The sequence below is a fragment of the Scomber scombrus genome, chromosome 16 (assembly GCF_963691925.1).
Source record: "Scomber scombrus chromosome 16, fScoSco1.1, whole genome shotgun sequence".
Classification (NCBI taxonomy): domain Eukaryota; kingdom Metazoa; phylum Chordata; class Actinopteri; order Scombriformes; family Scombridae; genus Scomber; species Scomber scombrus.
The window spans coordinates 16653410-16675052 of record NC_084985.1 but is presented as its reverse complement, the minus strand read 5'-3'; the positions used below and the strand labels follow the sequence as shown (position 1 = coordinate 16675052).

Sequence of the window (21643 nt, the reverse complement as noted above, 5' to 3'; positions counted from 1 at the left end):
ACTTCCAAATTTAATGGTGTACTAAACGGGACCTTTTATACCAGCATAACCACAGTGTAACCAGTATGAATTGGCTGTTTGAGGCTGTTTTTATCCACCTATCCAGCCACAGCTATGTATGTGTTCAGTCCATTTCCCACTGAACATGTGTGGAGTCAGACTACTGTCAGAATATTGGGATGTCAGCAGCACATTAGCCTCTGTGACTATGTTCCAATAATTATTATTATTATCAGTATTATTATAAACTACCACAGATACCACGGATAATATGAGCATACTCAAACAACCCGTGGGCGGTGTGACCCAACTAACAGTGTAATGCTACTTGACATTTCATAAAATAAGATAGACTCAGGAGTGTTTGGTTCAATTAAGTAGCTGTTGTAGCTAGCAAGTTGTGTACTTATTAACTTTGCCTCTGAGGTGCTGTTAACTCTGTATGAAATGGACTACATTTTAGTGAGGGGAAGTCTGTATTTTAACTCCAGAAATAAAGGAAGGAAATTCAGCAAAATACATGCAACATTTCTGGAAAAGGTCATGTTCTCCTAACACTGTTTTGAATTGGTTTTTCTGTAATATTTTTTATGAATTACTGTTTGTTTTGATGGTGTGCAGGCCTGCATGTACATACAAGGAGGAGTGTTGAAAATGATGGTTTGGACTGCAAGCTTTAATTTGATGGTGATCCTTTGTACAATGGGAATGGTTTGCTTTTATTACATATGGCCCATGGTAATTACATTACAGCTATTTCCCAAGTAAAATAAATCCCACTCAGACCTGCTCCATCTCAGCAGGAATTCTGCCACCCTCCCAGTATCCTGTTCTGCGTGGGAATATAGGCACTGTGTTTCTGCAGGCTAGGAAGTTGTTTATTCATTTGTATGAAGGCACTTAGTATGTTAGCATAGCAGACAAGGCTATCTACAAAGTAGATAGTAGTTATGTTTTTAGAGCTCCAGTTGCTTTGGGTAGCAGGCCATTGTGTGATCGTACACCTACATGTCAGGTGATGTGCAGTTTGAGATGTAATAAGATTAGATGTGGCCCAGTCTTCTGTTTTCTCCAGCAACCACACAGTACGTAGCAGCAAACACTGTATGTTCAACGGTGTTTGCATGGATCATAACCACTGGAGTTTGATGATTACAAGTAAAGTCTGTTACTTAGCTTCAAGTGGAATACATTTGGATGTGGTATTAAATAATAGATGCTACCCTGAGGTGTTGTGGTATTATCTTTGCCTGACAACCTCCTCTGCAAGCAGACTGTGGGAATGTGCAAATTCATTTTATGTTTGAAAATCTGTGAATAAGAAAAAGGATTATGAAACACTAATCAACAGAATGACGTCAACACCTGTCTGGTATTATTCAATGTCTGCATTTCCATTTTACATTTTGGGTTTTCAGTCGACACAATCATCTAGAACCATTTAGAGCTGAATGCAACAATATGCTCAAATTTCTGAATCACCAATATTACAAGCAACTGGTAGTAATGGGTGGCAGTGTCGGAGCCACAGCTGACTGATAATCATCTCCTGTCAATGGTACAAACAATAACAACCAACAATCATTTTGATAAGTAGTCTGGCTGGCAACACATTCGCTGGTTTGTAACTGAGTATGGCTACAGTAAATTATTATTGTTATAATATAAGTATTTTATGTTTAGCACTGAAAGTATACACCTCTGTACATTACTGTTTTACTGCAGCACAAATTGTAATTTTTCATTAAAACTGGCACAAATCAATGCTACACTACCACGCAACCTTCCCAGTTATGACAGTCAATAATATTTGATTTTGAACATAAACATCAGTGTTTGTTGGTAATAATTTCTGAACACTTTTTCAAACATTGTTGTACACATCCAGCCTTACATGTGAAGACTGAATAACTCTTGTTTGGGTGTTCTGCTACGTCACACATATCTGGTCAGTAAATCATTAGTCCTGTATTAACTCTTGAGAAAAAAAACAGAAATCAAAAGGGAGACATTTATATTTTTAATTCTTTTATTTCATGTTTGTGCCACAAAAGCTTTATAATATTTAGATAAAATACTGTTCTGTCATCTGCTTACATAGCTGGAGTCCTTCCATACATCAAATCCTGAATAAACACACTGAGCCTGATAGCATCCTGATACACAACACAAGAGGCACAGACTCCGAACATCAACCTACATTAGCATTCCTGCTAAAGTCTCTTTCTTAGCTAACTTACAATCATGAACACGTGTCTTTTTGTGCACCTCTGCTTGCTGAATGAGCCCCCAAAATGAATTCACCAGAGAAAAGTGCACCGCTAACATCAATTATCAGGCTAGGTAGCTAATAGCTGCTCAGCTGCAGCACCTTAAACAGTATGTAAATAAAAAAGTCAGTATGGTCAGGTTAGATTGTGATTTGGTTGTTGCTCTTCAAAGTCATGACACACTTCCCAGTTTGTTTACTTTGTCTATGTTATGTAAGGTGTAACACTGTTAGCCTGCCAGCTAATATCAATCAAATAAACCTCTGATATGCCTGCCCAGCTGGCTGAGACAAAAAGGAGCTTCTCTTTTTCTTCATTCTAATACAAAGCTATTAACAAGACTTTCATAGAGCATGTTGGCATTATTTTCTTTGACTGCAAAGAGGGATGATTAAATGTGGTTTTAATTTAACCTAAACACTCCAATCAAAGTATTGTCTACTACTCTTGAACTTTCTTTTTCTATAGAGGTAAAATTGGCAGTTCCTAACAGCATACACTGCCTCTGCTTACGTTGCATAAAATTACAAAAGTTTGGTGCTCAGTGACTTTGGAGTTTGGATTTTTGAGAGGTTGACGACAGACAGGGTACAGCATCCTGAATGGGTCAGCGGAGCTGGACGTGACTACAGAGGCAGAACATTCAAAAGGGAGCTTGGATAGATTATTAAAGCTTTGACATGAAGTTGGGCAGAGTGGGTCCCCAGTGAGCTCACTGACTCAGCAGACTTTGCTGAGTACGAACCTCAGTTTCTCTGACAGGCAGTCATGTAGATCACAGAAATATTCTTGACTGTCTAGCAGGAGTCATTAGTGACAAAGGTCTTCTAAATATTTTCACTTCCTCAGGTCTCCATGACATTTTAGGTTTGGCTTCAACAAAACTGCAAACCACATGACAACTCACTTACAACCCTGCTGTCTTTCCCCTATTTTCATAGCTAAACATAAACTCAATAAGGATGTGATCTGTTTCTATTACCTTTTTTATTTTAATTTTTTTCAGTGGCTTTGCTGTGTTGAATTTTTTCCTTCTTGAATCTACTTTCTCCTATTGGGGCTCTATGGGAGTTTGAGTCAGAACTAAAAGTTGCTGGATGTTTTGGTTTATGAGGCTCACACGAACCAAAGTTGACCTCAGCTTGGGTGGAGTAAACATCTGTTTTTGCGTGTCACTTGCACATATGGCCTGTTGAGTACTCAGTATGAAATGAAGATGTCATCTCCTGGTCAAACATTGAATGTTTCATTTGGACATTTAGCTTCTTAGCTCATGATTGGGGTCCTGTTGTTGCAGAATAAAACCATCTGACTCACCCTGCTTGGGCCTGCTGCAGGCTGGTCTGACTCTGGTGATGGAGGCAGCTAGAGGTGGAAGTGAAAGCATGTGGTACATTGAAGGGTAATCACCTATTCTCTGGCTGTCTTTGAACAACAATAAAACATTTTTTTTTTAAAGTCGGCTGTTGAAACAGTTACATTCTCTCTAAATTCTTTAGTCATTCTAAATTAGAATGTTTTAGAGTTTTAAAAACTGAGAGAAAACTTTCCTCTGATACGTTAGCTTTGCCAGGTGTGCATTTGTTTTCTTGGTGGACATTGAAAAATGCATTAGAGTTACCCATAATTGATCGAACTAGATAAATTAATTCAGTTTTTAATTTACATGCATGATATGGATGCATACTTTGTCTTTCCATACATGTGAATCTTAAAGCTCCCCTCGAAATTTTTATTAAGACATATACAAATAATCCCCTTGGAACAATAATGTGTGTATAATATGTTAAAATACTTAAAATGGCATCCACACATCACATTCTCCCTCAATAAAAATTCCAGATTCTCTGAATATGCAAATGTATTTTATTTCAAAAGTTGAACTGTTAGACACTGTCTCCTGCTTCACTGTAAAGTCATTTCTCAGTGTCTCAGGCTTCAAGTTTCCACATCACATTTGAATAAGTTTCATACTGGACCAGGATTGGCTTCCAAACCATTTTGATCACAAATCATGCTTGTAGGTCCAACCTTCTAAATGGGATTTGTGGCCATTTGTGGCAGTGAAAAAAATCTCCAGTGTCAAACTCGCTCATAAATCACTCTGCACAGTAAAGCTCAAGTGAAGTCACAGTGGAGGAGGACTCTAACTTAGACTGTCATCCTGCTGTCAGCTTATCTTTGAATTTTGCCGCTTTTTTTTGGTGACAGACCTGTTTCCTCTTTACTCGACAAACGCCTACTTCCTCCTTCTGACTGTCTCGCTTACCCTCTTGGTTGGTTTTTTGCCTTAGGCGACACACTGAACAAACGGTAGTGAAGTCTTTGTCTTAAGCTAAGCTTATGATGCTGAAGGCACCACTCTTGCAGACAGACACTCAGGCTAAAATTGCTTAGAAAAGAGTTGCCGTCTTTATCCACTTGAAGCAGGTCTTTGCTCGAAAAACTGCTGTACCTTTTGGTTGTCAAGTTTTCCGGGTGAGTCTTCATTGTGTTTTTTTTTTACCTTTTCCTTCTTACGCTACACAGGATGCAGTAGGCCTCAGGGTGCGGCTCTGTGCACTTTCCTGCCTCCTTCCCTCTCCGGTGTGCCACCAGTGGGCACAAACATTGTGGTGAGATGTTTGCAGTCTGGAGTAGCGCATGTCTTGGTACATACCATCCATGCTTATTGGCTGATCTGAGATGGGGACTTGGTGGGTTTTCCACATCCAACCAGAGAAGAATGGAAATGTCAAAGAACGGATATGTTTTAAGACAGTTGAGGGTTGTGGCCTCATGGTTTGAGTGGGATGGAAATGTGGTGTGGGTAGTTTATGATTTCAGAAAGGATAAAGAAAATGCATACTAACACAGCTCACATATCGGCTGCATTGGAAAGCAAATACGATTCCATACACATTATGGATTAGTTCTGTGCCTGCGGGCCTAATTTTGCCTTGTATTTTTTCTTTCTCTGGCAAGTGTCTTCTTTTTCTTGTCTCCTCGCCTCTAAATGTTCCAGTGTTTTGATTATCTGGGTTTGCAGAATGCCATCCGAGTACCTCTAATTGTTCCTGACTCACTTGTTTACCTCAAATTGCTGGCTTGCTCTGCTCGCAACACACTATTTAGGCTACGCTTGTACCCTGTTCAGCAACACACTGTAGCTCCATGCTTCACTTGTTATCCTGTGCGTAAAGATTTATATTTATATACACATACATAGAGTCGTTTCAGCCATTCTTGTGCACAATGTAAGTGCAGGAGTTGACTTATTGTTCCGTTAGCAGGCTGATGCCTCAGCAGGAGGAGTTGTTGCGAACTGCTGGTACCGACATTTGACAGGATATCCTGGTTGCAGCATTGTAGTGAGAACCAGGTTTTTGAAAGAAAGAAGCCTGCAGAGAGGCGCAAAGGCCCGACAAGAGTCAAACAGAGAAGTCACCAGGCTGTGAAGATGATTGCATGCTTGTCAGTCTCACCTCCAAACTTTAAAAAATACCATGCTGAAACAATAAAATAACATCTCCTCATTTGGTGATTTGCTGGCTGTGTGGAAAACATCTGGCTCGTGCATTTTCTTTGTATATTCTTGGTATATTTAAGCATGTTGTCTCTTAGAGCATGCCACTTCCTCCTTTGAATCTAGAAACCATATTTCTAAATCCAGACTCCAGCCTTCCCCCTTTTTCCTTTTGTCTCCTTCCTTTATTTGTAGCTTTTTGTCAGCCTTTTGTGTCAGAGCTAAAGGCTTTTCCTGTGGGCTGGCTGCTGGGTATGTGATGGTTGGGCAGGGATTGGGTGCAGCACAGCGCATTTTTAAGATTCTTGCTTTGAAATGTTCTCTCTCTGTCATGTTTTACTCTTGAGACTGTGGTGTGTTTTTGTGTTAATATTCTGCACGAACCTAAGTGTGTAGTTGTGATATGCACAAACCTCTCCTCAAGGGTGTAACATGACCATCCTGTGGTTGGTGTGTGTAGGTGTGTGAAGGCGTCACGCTCGGAGCCACAATAACTCTTGCTCCTCTGCACCATGTCGGTGGCCTTTTGTCTCATCTCTCAGAAAAAGGATGGTGCTCTTTTTGTCTCTCACACACACCCTCTCATATACTCAGGCCCCTGCGGTGAAGCGGGCCCTTTGTAGAGGCATCAAATGAAGAGCTAGAAGGGTCTTTTTGAAATCCATCCAGCATATAGGTTAAAACAGACACACCCACATACAGGCACTAACATACACTGAAGCACAATTATGTGCACTCGCCCCCACTCAAAATGCACGATACTGTGAAACTTAAGCAGCCGGATGTGGAAGTGTAAGAAGCTTAATTTTTACAGTCCATGAAAGAAAGATTTTGATTGACATGTGACCTCGTGCTGCAGCTTGTTTCATGGTCTGTGTGGTGAAAAGAGTCATAAAAAGACTTTTTGTTTATGTCGTGTTTGGTTTGTTACGTGCAATTTGCTGTTCATGGCACTAAATTATGAAAACATTGCAGGCATTTTTGACCACAAAAAAATCTTCCACATACTATTGTTTATTTCATCCCTCTGAATTTGTCAGTATAAACAAAGTGGATTGGGACAAGATTCAGCAACTGGAGGCTGCAATGAAAGGCTGTCAAAATTAATTGGTTGTAGTAGAGTTGATGTGACAGAAGTAGGAGAAAGAAAATCATGAAATGAATAATCTAGAGGTCTATAGTGTGGTGTTTATCATGTGTCAGTCCACACTTCAAATTAGGAATGCACAGATACATGGGCTTTGGGTATTGGCCAATACCAAGAACTGATCTGATATCAGAGTTAAATTAATAAGCTGTATGCCTCACTATGAGGACTGGGATCATTCTTTTATGTCAGACATGTCCAAACTATTCCATAAAGGGCCATGTGGCTGCAGGTTTTCATTCCAACCAAGCAACAGCACACCAGGCTTGCCTTATTTAATTAACTGATCTCAGTCTTCAGATAGTTGATGGATCACATCATGTGTGCTCTTTGTTTGCAACAAAAACTTGCCGGTACAAGGCCCTTCATGGAATCGTTTGGACATGCCGGTTTTATGTGTAAGGCAACATCATACTTGACTTCACTTTCCTAACATTGCTTTCCTAACTAATGTAAACAATATTGATTTCTAGATTGGGTCAAGTAAACTTACCGAGAGGTGATGCTGAATGACCGCAACAGGTTCTCCGTCAGAAACGCATAAACCTGAACAAATTCAATTTTCTAAAGCAGTTGACAGCAATGCTATTTTTTTTTTTTTTTTTTTTACCAGAAGTGTCAGCAGTGCTGGAGTAATGGTGACGTGACAAAGAGAGGAAATTATTCCTGGGGGGGGAAAGTGCCTGAAGTGAGCTAATGGTAACTGCCAGCCATTGATAAATAATCAAACGGAACCTCAACATTTATTCGTTTTTATTTTAACATAACCACCACAGTTATAAAATAGATAGGGATTTTGTTCATTTCTGTGTTGCATTGTCACAGTGGTGTTTCCCCATTACATTTTAGGCCACACAACTAATTTTCTCTTACCAAGTTTAGCTAGAATAGCCAGCCAATCACGGGTATGCAGGCTCCTTTGGACAGCTGCTACTTATTAAAGATAGCTTTCAAAATAACATTGTTATAAGTTACTGTAAACTTGGTCTTGTCTATTAAGTCTTGCTGAAACAACAGCAGCAATCCAGGTCCGGTGGGAGAAAAGCATGTAATGGCACCAGGCGGCCCGCCAGTGTGTCTTCCTTTCTAGATAATAAATCTACTGAGATCAGCCCCATAGTCACCAATACCTCATCAGCTATTTGAGTCTCTGACCCTGTAACGGATGTTGGTATCATATCAGTATATCCCTGCTTAAAATGAAGATTCAATTAAATTCAGTGTTCTACGGTCACATTAAAATCACTTGAAATTTAAACCTTGACATAGTTTGGAGAAAATAAGGCTTTACTTTGAAGTAAAGATTTAAGTGCTGGCTGGTCACACTGACATTGTCTGTAATTTTGCCTCGTGTTCTCTAACACCATCAGGGTTCCTGCTGTGAGGCTCCAGAGATGTGCTTTACTTAGATCATGTTCCCCTTCATATTCATGCTTTCAGTTTCACTGTCTGTTCTCTCTGTTCCTCCTCCCTCCCCATCAGCAACAGCTCGTCCTCCTCTTTTAAAAATATTTTCTTCATTTTTAATTGTAGTTTAAATTATTATTAAAGCATTGATAAAATTAGAAAGTAATGCTAGAAATAAAATGAGATAATAGCCCATAAATTGTAAAGTTCTGTTATGAATATGACATGAATGACACCAACTGCATTAGACTTAATTTTTTGTATTTTGGGAAACTGCATGTTATTTTGAATATGGATTTTTGATTCTCTATCTTGAAGAAGTTGTGATTAAAGCCACCTCAAGAAACTGTTAAGAAAATCTTTAAAAGATAGCATCAACATTTTGTGAAATGTGCTTATTAACTTTCTTCCCAACAGTTAGATGAGAAGATCAATACAGCTGACATTATGCAGTAAATATGAACCAGTAGTTAGCTATCTTAGCTTAGCATAAAGGCTGGGAACAAGGGGGGCCTGGCTCAGTCCAAAGCAATCACCCTAGCTAAAAATCAACAGTTAACATGATATTTCTTGTTTATTTAATCAGTGCAAAAAGTTAAGTGTAAAAACAATGAGTCATGGCCCATTTAACCTCAACTTGACATTTCCAGACTTTCTGAATGGGTAAAAAAAAATCAAGATATATAATGTATTGATTTGTGAACTTTATAAATGTTGGTAGGCATTGTATTATCTTTGGAGAGAACAATTCTGCATGAATGCAGATAGGTGTAATTCCCAAAATGTGGAACTATTCCTTTTCAGTTTGACATTTTGAAACCTGCGGATATCCTGCGCAATGACTTCCTGTCTCACCTCCTCTGTCCTCCCACATCTTCATCTTTAGCTTGTTTATCCATTTTTACTTGCTTCTCTTCCTTTTATTATTGACTTTTCTTCCTTTTCTTGATTTTAATTTGCTTTTAATGTCATTATGTAATTTTTACTATTTTTGCCTGTCCTCCTCAAATCTTGATTAACTCTCACTTCCGTCCCCCTCTCTACCCACTCATGTTTCGGTGCCTTTCTCACCTTCCATCATCCAATCCTCTCCTCCCTCCACAGACGATGTGACCCTCACATTACACATCATGAATTATTGAGGTGAAACCCAGCACTCCTCTGCTACCCAACAAATCACAGGACTTCTCTGCCTCTCTATTTCCTCTCCTCTTACGTTGTCTCGCCTCATTATTGATGGTTTTGTTTCTTAATTTTAACCTCTGGCAGCAGATCAGATCACCAGTTTCTGAGAGTAACATGAGATATAGTTTTTTTCCCTCTCTTTTGGAGCTAATCCTCACGAATTATGGCTCCTGTAACCCAGCAGCACATGCCTCTGGTTACGGCAGGTGGGTGAATGTTTGAAGACAGATTAACTGCAGACACGCATGTGTACACACACACATTTACAGATTACAATACCTTGCTGGACTGGAGCCTAGTTAGAAGAGTGGTTTGATGATTTTGGCTGTGTGTTATTGCATACAGTACATTAGTAGAAATTCAATCAGTGGAAGGATTATGAATGCGTGTCAAACAAATGAAGAAGGAGAGAGTGGAGTGTGTTTAATGTTTTTCCTCGCCTACTTTAAGTAATTTTTAGCCAAATTCTGTGAAATAATATATTCTGATGAGAGAGAGACTGATGAAAGAGGAGAAATTGATGAGAGCAGGAAATGTTGGATTTGTTTGACAAAATGAATGAATGAAGGTAAAAAAGGAGCGAAAGGAAGCAGGGTCACTTCTTGAGAAATTAATAAAAAAGATGGAGTGAGCCTGTTTAACCCTCTGGCAGAAGGAAAAATAAACACACACTCACTCACACTCAACTAAACCAGGTTGCAGCAAATCACCTACTCTGACATGATGAGCTCTGACAGCAGCTAGCTCGATAACAAGGTTCCATTTACACCATAAAGATGCTGGGATGAGATGCCAGAGCGACAGATTGGAAATTGATACGCAGCCCCCCTGGTTATAGTAAACACTCATGATGACATGTAGAGAATATATGGAGACAAACACACACACACACACACACACACACACACACACACACACACACACACACACCTAAGAACAATCCTCCTTGCTCAGAAGTTGTTCCCTGCAGCAGCGTGTTGATTTCAGGAAAAACATGTTGATCAAATGTGCGCCGGATCATTTGTAGCCCTCCTGGTGTGCTGGTGTGTTGAACCACTGTCTCTCTCAATTACATTTGAGCCTATTTTCAAGGGATTTACTGTTGCTGTCAGCAATGAGATAGGTGTGTGTGTGTCTCTTTCTCTCCAATCAATAAGCCTCAAGGCCGTGCATGTCTGAGTCATCTGTAGTTCTTGGAAGATGATGACAAGATGCCTGGAATACACACACAAATGTGTAAAAACACACACACTCAGCATCTTTACTGAAAAGCTGAATTCTAAGTCACCACATGTACATATACACACTCACAGCAGCACAGGCGCATACTTTGAGTGGTTAGTAGTTGTGGTGGCCGTCATTTGTATTGGTTAAGAGGACATTGTGCTCACCAAAGTAATTGTTATTTTAATTATCAATTAATCTACTATCTTCTCCATCTACCAGCAATCCAAAATGTAAAGATATTTAGTTTAGTATCATAAAGGACTAATCAACGCTATATTTCTATATCTTTTTTACATCAACAAATAACAGTGTGTGTTGGGAAAAAAACTCTCTCTCTCTCTCTCTCTCTCTCTCTCTCTCTCTCTCTCTCTCTCTCTCTCTCTCTCTCTTCTTTCTCTCTCTCAAGAGTGGCAGCTTTATAGCTTGAGTGTCTGTCTTTAGTCAGTATTGAGAGGGATGAAAAAACGTGTATAGATGAAGAACAAGCTATTGTCTGTCTGAATGAAGGAATCACACATTCTCTGCCTATGCACAGTACAGCCAGGCTTGTCTTTGTGAGACATGTTTTAATTCTAACATAGAATAAAAAGGATGGAAATATTCTCAATACTATACAGTTTCTCTCAGCATCTAGCGCTATTAAATGTGATGTCTGCAGGAGTGTGCTCATCCAGATGTTTGTATGTATCTATTTTAGTGTTTTCTCACACACTACCTTGCTTTACTGAGAACAGCAACCAAGAGCAATATTTCCTCTGCATAAGGAACAGAGAGAGATTCACAGCTGTAGGTTCTGAATGCCACTGAAGGCAAAGTGTCTCAGAAAGTATTTAACAATCTTCTCTAATCTTCAATTAACATACACGTTTTTATTTGAATGGGTGAAATTCAAACCAGAGGGGTGGAGTGACTCATCTTGGGGGAATTGTGACAAACATGACTTGAGTATGACACGGTTCGGAAAGAAAGATGCATGCACATCTCGAGCTATTGATGCAGCAGCTGCCATGGCAACGGGCCCTTGAATACAGGCTATGTGGATTATTATGGGGTGACTCACACACAACGCCAGGCCAGCCTCATTATGTACACTATCTTTAAATTAATACATGCTTATCAAACACACACATATAACCACAAATACTCACATTGTGCTGTAAGTACTGTTCACTAGCACAGATGGTAGACATGCACATAAAAACAAATTCGAATAGTCAAACACACATTTCATCACTCACTGTTTTCGAGCACACATGGGTGTGTATCAACAGTCACACTATGCTCAATACTTTTCTCCCAGGAAATAGTCTGAGCCCATTTTCATGCATTATGGATTGAGATTAAATATGTAAACAAGCTCCTGCACCAAGAACTAAGATGATCCAAACTTTCGAGACATGCTGCGAAAGTAAATTATTAATGCCTTCCTCAGTCATTTTTGGGGGATCTCTATTCTGAATTTTGTACTTGATAACTGTGCAGTGGTGAGTTTCATTAGACCCCCTGCAAGCACACAGAAGTGGCATTATCCAACTCCCCCTGTGTGGTTTGGAGCGACTGTGATTTGACTGTTTTTCCACCATGGGACCTCTAACTGGCTTATCTTAGAAAGCCACAGGGTTTCAGGTCAATCCAGCTGCCTGTTCCTCTGTCAGACATCATGCTTTTTCCCCTGCCCTCCCAGGAGTCATCTGCACAGGGACAGAAACCAGGGAGGAGCCACCCAGGATTACAGACTTGATGTGTGTGTGTGTGTTCATATGAAATACGAGCGACTGTTGGTGGGGTTGGTGCTATACATAGGAACCAGGGTGCCCATGGTTGCAAGAACAGATTCAAAGTGTGTTTCAGTTACGCTTTGACCAGTGACATATAAGAGAACATGTGGGTTTGTGTTGCTTAACAGGGGTTAACCCACGTCTTTTATAATAATGCATCCAAAAGTTGCACCATAAAGTTGCAAGACAGAGAGACATTTTTTTTTTTTTTTTTAAGACTCAAAAAGCAATATTTTGGCCAATATAACGTCTTTATTATGCACACAAACATAACACATATTACATAAGCATGCCTTAAATTTGTCATATGGCCAAAATACGTATGTAGTGAGTAGGGTATTTTATATTAAAAAATAAAGTTGTCACTGCTCTCTGGTGGACAAATCATGTAGTGGAGACAAGTCCTCATTTCATGCAAAAATGTGTTCAGACGTTTAAATGATGCTAATTCGAAGCTTCAAAATAAATCCATACAAATTAGTCAATTTGTCAATCAAGTGGAGACTCATATCTTTCAAAGTACAAACTTTGCGATTCTCTGTTTAGCTGCAGCAGAAGAATAATAATAAAAAGATTGACATTTGGCACCAAAAGACTAATTGTGGAAGATATACACTTGACTTGATTTGACTAATTTGTACAGACTCAAATTAGATGAGATGAGACTCATTAGCACAAGATAAACGTTCAACTGTGGATTTTGTCCCCCATCATTTGCACTGAAAGCCCATTGAGAATTAATCTTTAATGGCCTGTATGAACAGCAGGAATGATTACAGCAAGAAAAAGCCTCTTACAGTGTCCATATGGGAAACTAACATATACACTGATATCAGTATATCCTGGGATAAGCTAATATTGGCCAATGGCCAGTATATCAGTCAGGCTCTACTCCAAACACAAGCCGACCTATGTGATATCATTGTAGAAATGTTCCTAGGCTTGACAAAGCATATCTAGAGCCACAGGAGACATTATGTTGTTTTTTTATTTACAATTGGTGTACAGTTGGTGCAGTGCCCCTTTTATGTCAGTGGGAGGAAATTCCAGCCTGGTAACATGTTAAGCTGCTGCCTGCACTTCAATAAAAGAGAAATTCGTCTCTCAAACTGCAGGAACTCTTATATTGCACTTGTATCAGTGTGAAAATGTTACAGAGTAAATTCTGTTTCTCTGAAAGCTGTATTATGTTGCTGCCAGGTGGTTTGTGTCTGTCTGCTGTGTATAAATGGCTGAACTGTGTTAATAACAGTGGATCTTTTAAAAGTACAGTTTCAATTCACTCACCTGCTGTGACCTCATTAGCAGTTAAACTTAGATTTGAATTAAACTCTTCAGTGTATCTACCCCACCGGCACGTGCTAATGCTCAACATCTAAGTCAACAACTGCAAATTAAATTAGGCTATGCATTGAGGAAAAATAATTGATCTCGGAGGACAAAAAAGTCAGTTTGTGTGCTTTAGTTTGTAGAACTGGGAGTTCAAAGTCGAACTGTGTGTTCAAGTGTGTGTTTGTGTTGTCTTTTACTATAACTATCTGCAGAAATTTGCATTAAGTGTTTGGTTTTTTAAGGTTAACAGAAACACAAGCAAGGGAGCGTGTTCTATCTGTGTGCTAATGACTAAAGATGGCAGGTGTTGTATCTGTGGTTTCTATACCTGCACTGATGATAGACCCTCATGCACTGCAGCTGAGCAACCTGACCTCAGATAGTTTTGAGGTATGAAAATGTAACGGGCCAATCTGTGTTATTTATGTGTCAATACAAATGACTATACACTGGTGTAGGTCAACTGAATCATTTCTTCTAAATCTTTAAATGTTGGTTTGAGTTCTTCAGTAGCTTTTGTTGTAATAGTGTATGAACAGTTTCCAGAGTGCTGCACTGCACTCATATCTTATTTATTTTTCTGCCCGCACTTGCTGACCTTTTTCTCTTCAGTCATATATAATATTTGAATTCAGAAGACGCTAACACAAACATACCATCATGACATGGCATAGTTCTTGACTAATGTGCCCCAATTTCTGTTTTTTTCCTCTCTCTTTATTTTCTATCCTGCTCTCTTTTCTTTCCTTCATCTTTCTCTCCATCCTCTCCTCCTTTCTGCCTTTCTCCTGCAGGTTTGGATGAGACAGCTCCAGGAATAGTGACAGAGGTGTGAGGCAGCGAGACCCACACCAAACACCCCCCGGCAGCCATGCCGCCGCCGGCAGATATTGTCAAGGTGGCCATTGAGTGGCCGGGGGCTTTCCCCAAACTTATGGAGATAGATCAGGTAGGTGTCTGAGCACAAAAAACCAACATCACTTTAAATCCACTGGGATTAAAGTCTAACAGATACATAGTAAATGTTTTGTCTGTGAACACAGTGTATGTTTTGTCTGAACATAGCATTGTACAGTAATCCGTTGTTGTGTCTATATTAGAAGTAGTTCAGATGTCTGGGGGTATGTGTGTGTCTGGAGGGGGTGGGCGGATATGATTAGGGCATGATGCATCTTTGCATTGTTCCCAACAATTAAACTAATTAGCCTGAAGGAAGTGCCATAATTAAGGTTGTTGATTAACCGGCAGCGTTGAATGTAATACACAATCATTATGACTGACATGACATATGCTACATTAACCTTACCTTTATTACAAAGTAAGGTTTATAAAATGTAATTCTTATAATTTTATAAGGAAAATTACTATTATCATGATTTAATGGTCAGCAAAGTACCCAGACTCATTAAAGGACTATTATGCATATTTATAGGTCTGTATTTTTAACAACAAACGGTAGTAGTCAAAATCAGAGGAGTGGAGTTTCTCATTCTTTAGTCGAAATGTCAGCTTCTCAAATCAGGTCAGAAAAATGACAGTGGACGGCACAAACAACACACAGAAATACCTTAGCGTCAACCTTAGCAACAAAGGCTACGGGACAGACGGCTGTTTATGGGCATGCAAGATGAGTTGATGCCAGCTTGTTTAAAAAAAAAAAAAAGAAACGTTGATGCTGTTTAACATAGATATTTGACATCGTAACAATATATAAATAACAGAAAATCACAAAAAACATAATAAAGTATGTCCACTTTAAGCTGCTAAAGGAACTCTTACAGTCTCAGTAATTCCTGCTGGACTTATGTGATATTTTCAACAATACTTCTGATGAAAATCAGGCAATTTCTGGTGTCAAAATCACTACGCTGATTGGCAGATCAGTGACTCTTGCAAGATAATGCATGCCAAAACACAGATAAAGGCCATGCTTTATGTTGCAATCATCAGTGTGTAACAACCACTGGATAACAGGCTAATCAAAAAATTAGCCCAAACAATGACTACCTCATGTGTGAGGAGGATGACATGTTTACTGTTACATTGTTTGATTACACATGCAGTGTGTAAAATGGCCCTTTCTCTCTGTGTGCGTGTGACTCACGGATGGGCTAATGATTGTACAAGTTATGAGTCATCCTGGCAACTGGAACCATGATTGCCCTTCTCAATGGATAAACCACTGAATGAAACATTGAACTGCAGAGTATATGTTCCTCCAGGTTTGACATAAGGTGCCTTAAGCACTTACGTTTACATTTAGGGATGTAGTTTGTGCATTTAATGAGCAACCTGTCTTCAGTTTCTTTTGTCTTTACTTATTTAAGCCACCTCTCCACCTCCTCTTCTTTGAATTCTCTTATCTCTCCCTGTCATCTTTCTCTTGTTTCTCCTATCTGTTGCCTCCTTCTCCTTTTTTCTCATTCCTTATTTTCTCTCTCCTCCTCCCTGTCCTTTGTTGTAACTGTGAAACTTACGCCATGCCTCCTCCTCTTTTGTCCTCCAGCATCAACCCCCACCTCTCCCTCCTCCCCTCTCCATCTCCTCTGTACAATAGGCCCTGCAGCAGCATATGGCTGTCTGAGTCATGCGATGGGGAGTGGGCTTCAGCTGAGAATGTTGGGGTGTGTGTGTGTGTGCATAGGTGTGAATTCAAGTGTGTGTTCTTTTTTTTGTTCGTGTTTGTTTACGTGGGTACGACTCTGCAATAATGGGTGTATTTGTGTGGCAGCATGCATAGTTATTATTCATGCATGTGTGTGTGCTTATATGTTGTCGTGTGTGTGTGTGTGTGTGTGTGTGTGTGTGTGTGTGTGTGTGTGTGTGTGTGTGTGTGTGTGTGTGTGTGTGTGTGTGTGTGTGTGTGTGTGTGTGTGTGTGTGTGTGTGTGTGTGTGTGTGTGTGTGTGTGTGGAGATTCATTTGTGTGTCTCTGATTTCTGTTAGTATTATAAGTGTTTTACTGCAGGGTGCATCCATACATCAGTTTCAGTCTGTATGTTTTTGTGTTTCTGCATAAATCACACTGCTTGATTTCTGCATCTCTCCATATATCATCAATTCCCAGCCCCCGCCCCTCCAGGCACAAAAATCTAAAATTTTTGTGGCAACGCTGGAGAATTGGTGCCGACAATTTTAATGAGCGGTTTACTGTTGTTGTCAGTAATGCAATAGACACACGGGGGGAGAAACAAGGTAATGGGGGTCTCTGGTGGGATGAGAGATATGTTTGCAAGTAGAAAATAAGTTTGGAGGCAGTTGTAGGAGAATTAACGCAGAAACAAGCAGAAGAATTAAAGTCAAAACAAGCTGGAACAACTATTGTCAAGCAGCAGAGATGTTCTATAACTTTTATAATTTAGCAGCTTTTTCTATGATGTGAGGCATAAAAATGATTTGGTTTCATCACCATGAGTGTAACCTTTTACATACACATATCCAATTGATCCATTGTTAATATAAAAGTATTGATTAAAGCAGCTTTAATAAACATTTTGTGCCTTATTAGATTCCATTATCTTATGGTCACTGTACAGGAGTGTATTAGATTATAAACCATTAAGAATTGTCCTATCCATTTTTAATGTTTTATTCATATAACAGTTTTTGTAGCTTACTAATTACGACTATATTTAACAGTTCAGTGAACGTGCATTGAATGTGCAATGATCAACATTGGTCCAGGCTGGTAAATTCAGCTTGTTGTGTAACTGAATGAATGACCTCAAGAGGAAACATGAATTGTACTTATTATCCTTCCTGTTAGAAAGGAATGTGTTGCGTCAGATAAAAAAAAGCTGATGGACAGTATAGGATGACTGAGCATGGGATTGAATGTAATATATTAAGGTATCACACTCATTGCCAGGTACAATACTTTGAAAGTGGATCATTTTCCCCTCCTTGCCAGACCGCAGTAAGAGGAGGTAATGGTATGAGAGGACAGGTGGGAGAGCAGCATAGGGGAAGAACAGATAGGACAGCGGATGTGGTGGAACTCCTGGAGGATGAAAGGGAAACAAAAAGCAGCATGTATTTATACCTCAGAGGTAATAAGATATGAGTGCAGATGGAGGTCATGACAGAAGGAGTCTCGGTTGGGATGACTGGCGTAACATCAGTTGCTTTGTTTGTTGTTCATTTTACAGTATATCTCCAAATTAATTATAAAACTAAAAACAGACGTGCATTATAATAATAACAAATTAATAAAAATGTGCAAAACAAGATAAATGCTTGTCTCAGAAGCAAGGGACCATCTCAAAACAGGAACACTTTTAAAAAACCACAGAAAAAAACCCTCATCCCTCCTGACTATAATAAAAAACACATTCAATAAAATTCACAGCTGTAGCATTTAGATATACCTAATCAGACAGTCAGTGGTGGTGAATACACAGATGTAATGATCAAATCTTTTAAGAACAGTGTGAACATATTTGCATATTAAATTGGTCTATCATGTGAAAAAGAGCAAATGTTAGCACATGTGATGCAGAAGCTAGAGATTAAAGACTTCCTCAGAGCACTTCTTTCATTTTGATCAGTAATTTAGTTACAATACAGAACAAAACTGCAATTGAGTGAGCAGGGAAGTATTATAAGTATGATCATCAGTCATAAAAAGTTTTGCACATGTTCCAGTGTTGTGTAACTTCTATTATTCAATCAACAAATACACATTTACCATTAGTTTATTAATTAGCCTATGCAATTCAAAATTGGAAAAAAGCTTTGATCTTGCAATCTGAAAGCAATGCACACATTGTTTCATTTCTTTTAAGATATTTGCAAACCTTTGCTATTTCTTTGATCACTGAGCAAATTAGTACTTTGCTCACAATGAAGCCAGAACTGAGAAAAATCAAAAGCCAAACATAATCAGAGTAAAAGCAGGGTCTATTCAAGTAATATTGTATTATCAGAGGAGGGTATTATCATATATATGATTCTATAGTACATATAAGTACACTGCCTCTGTTTATACTTTTTAACGTTTAATCTTTTTAAAAATAATTTGTCTAAAATTAAATATCAGATAATATTCAAAATGTCCTAAAATGCCCTTTTGAAACCCATAAATACTGTAGTATGTTGTACTTTTAGACATTTGGGACTTGCAGTATGCTGCCAGGCTACAGTACACACACACACACATGCACACGCACACACAGAGCCTGAGGGTGACAACAGCAGCCGGTTTGCAAATATTAATACTGACCGGCACAGAAACACACACACTCCTTATAGTTGTCATCAACCCCATCACCCCCCATATGGATTTTGCAAGCTCTTCATTTTCCTCCAATCCCTCTTTCTCTCTGTGTAACAGCCACTCTTTTGCTCTCTCACCGTTATCATCATCCACTCACTCGCTTCATGTGTTTGCTGTTGTTTTCCCTTCATCTCGTTCAGTTTGCCTATTGTTCAATTTTGTTATCTGTTGTTATCATCTGTGTTCTCCCTGTTGTTCACATAGCAGTCCATCCTCCTCTTCTTCTGTCGCCTCTCCGCCTCCCTCTCCCTGTCACATATGCCCACCATCCTGCCACCATTATCATCTTTCTGTAAATCTTCATCACTGCAGCCTGTATTATTTGAAGCAGCCTCTGTCGCTGCATCAGTTAAACCCCCAAGAAACAATCCTATCATGCACAATTCTAAGTATATTTGGACTATAAGCAGATTCTCACTAAATAGTTGTGTATGATTGCTAGTGTGCACAGTTATAACATGATTTTGGTGCCTGTCTGATTTTGACAAGAATTATGCTCGGCACAGTAGGGATAAGAGAGCTCAAACCGTCCATGGAAACTGTTTGGACAAGGGCAGGCACTTTCAAAAGTTATTTGGGAGGTGATTGGATGAACCATCCATCACCGTTTTACTTTTACTTGTGATGCCGATTGAATTTAATCTGTTATGTAACTGCTAAATCAATGTGATGGAATTATAAAGTAGCACAGTAGAAATGCACGAGTAAAGTAGCTCTAACTACTACTTAGTGTAGGTGCAGTACTTGAGAAGGTGTACATGTTTTCTATCACCGATGTTCACGTGGAAGAACATTCACATTATAATGCATGAAATGATGCAACAGAGATGGTCAGTGATCCCACATCAGCACTCGGACAGTTGGGTAAATAACAGGCTCCAGAAGAACAGTCTCTCAACGAGCCACTCCTGCAATATGAAATAATTACAGCCCACTCTGAGTTGTTTTAAGAACTCAAGCTTGGACTCTAGTCTAAATGTAGTTTTGGTCTTTCTCCACAGAAAAAGCCTCTCTCAGCCATCATTAAAGAAGTGTGCGAGGGGTAAGTCTGCATTTGTCTATTTTTGTGTATGTCTACATGCAAATGCATGCCTCTAAAATTGTAAATAATTCTCTAAGGGCTTCTTGCAAAGACCCTCTCTCTCTCTTTCTTCCTTTATCCCCATACTCGAATCCTATTAGCTGTATTTTCCAGAAATTGTTCTTCACTTTTAATACTAATTATGCAATGTTTTTCCTCCACCTGATGGCATTTAGGTGGTCCTTGGGGAACCCTGAAAACTTTGCTCTGCAGATTGCTGACGCTACCAATTTCTACATCACAGAAAAGGTTTGGTTGTCTGTTTTTAATTCCAAGCAGCAGCTTCCAATGTAAAAATATGTCGTAATAGTTAACTAACTTCTGTTTTTTTGTGTTTTTTTCCTCAGAACCGCAATGACATTAAGAATGGTTCAATCCTGCGCTTGACCAATTCTCCTGTAAGTTTCAGTTCTCAGTTTATAGCTACATGAGGAAATACTTGATCATTTCCGATGCACAGACACATATAATATTTTAATTAATCTGTGTATGTATGTGTCCTCCTCCTCTTCCCCTCCAGTACCAGACAGCAGTGCAGCTTCATGAGCGGATCCAGTCATCCAGCATGGATGCCAAGCTGGAGTCACTGAAGGACCTGGCCAATGCGTCGAGGGATATTACCTTCGCCCAGGAGTTCATCAACCTGGATGGCATCTCCCTGCTTACTCAAATGGTGGAGAGTGGGACTGAGTAAGTGCATTACCTGCTGCTCTGTCTCTCTCTGTAGTTGTTCATAACGTCCTCTGTTGTGGCCGCAGTGTGTTCTTCCCTGCAGACAATTTATGATATCTCTTAGTGTGATTAATGTGATAGATTGAATATGGATAAAATGGATTTGTGTACAGATTTTTAGTGCTTTCCTGTAATATTGATATTAGGCATTGATTCAGCAGTCTGATCCACTCCAAAATGTCAGACTTTGTGCCAAAACCTGATCTAAGTTGCGCTTTCTTTCTTTTTTCAGGCAGAAATCAATTAAAACCTCGCTGCTGTTTAATTGTACATATTTAATTTGTAGCTACAGTATATCTTTGTCTGAAGGGACCAACCAGAGATTTGTGACAACAATCCATTGTTATTTTAGTTAAGTTTATTGTAGGGTTAAGCAATGCTTAGTCTAGCTGTAAGTAACCAGGAACTCTAATTGTATCCCATCTACACATATCTGACTCCAGGTCTTTGAAGTTGCACTGTGCAATCTGATTGGTCCAAAGCTTTAATTCTGTGTACTTTCTTCACTTCACTTCCTAATAGTAAATGACAATAGGGAAGTCCTGTCAAACTATAGAAAACTGCCGCCCTGTAATCAGTAATAGTTGAAGTAATGCATAGATTTTTTTCGTTTAAAATAATAATGGAGTACTAATTGCGTAGCATGTGTCAAAGAGTTTGCAGTGAAAATAGGCGTCTTTATTAGATCTCAAAATATTTTAAGCG

At 39.2% G+C, this 21643-nt stretch overlaps 1 protein-coding gene across 2 annotated transcripts in view; it reads left to right on the top strand.

Annotated features, from left to right (window-relative positions):
* elmo1 (engulfment and cell motility 1 (ced-12 homolog, C. elegans)) overlaps positions 1–21643 on the top strand; it is a 101281-nt gene that overhangs the window by 20247 nt on the left and 59391 nt on the right. Inside the window, exons 1-6 of one of the 2 annotated variants that reach the window (XM_062436594.1) lie at positions 4560–4748; positions 14646–14800; positions 20127–20167; positions 20383–20455; positions 20554–20604; positions 20727–20896. In XM_062436594.1, coding sequence (XP_062292578.1) covers positions 14723–14800; positions 20127–20167; positions 20383–20455; positions 20554–20604; positions 20727–20896 — 413 coding nt within the window. In that variant the 5' untranslated portion in view covers positions 4560–4748; positions 14646–14722. Of the gene's footprint in view, positions 1–4559; positions 4749–14645; positions 14801–20126; positions 20168–20382; positions 20456–20553; positions 20605–20726; positions 20897–21643 lie in introns of those variants that run through there. The other variant, XM_062436595.1, reaches the window with a different exon arrangement.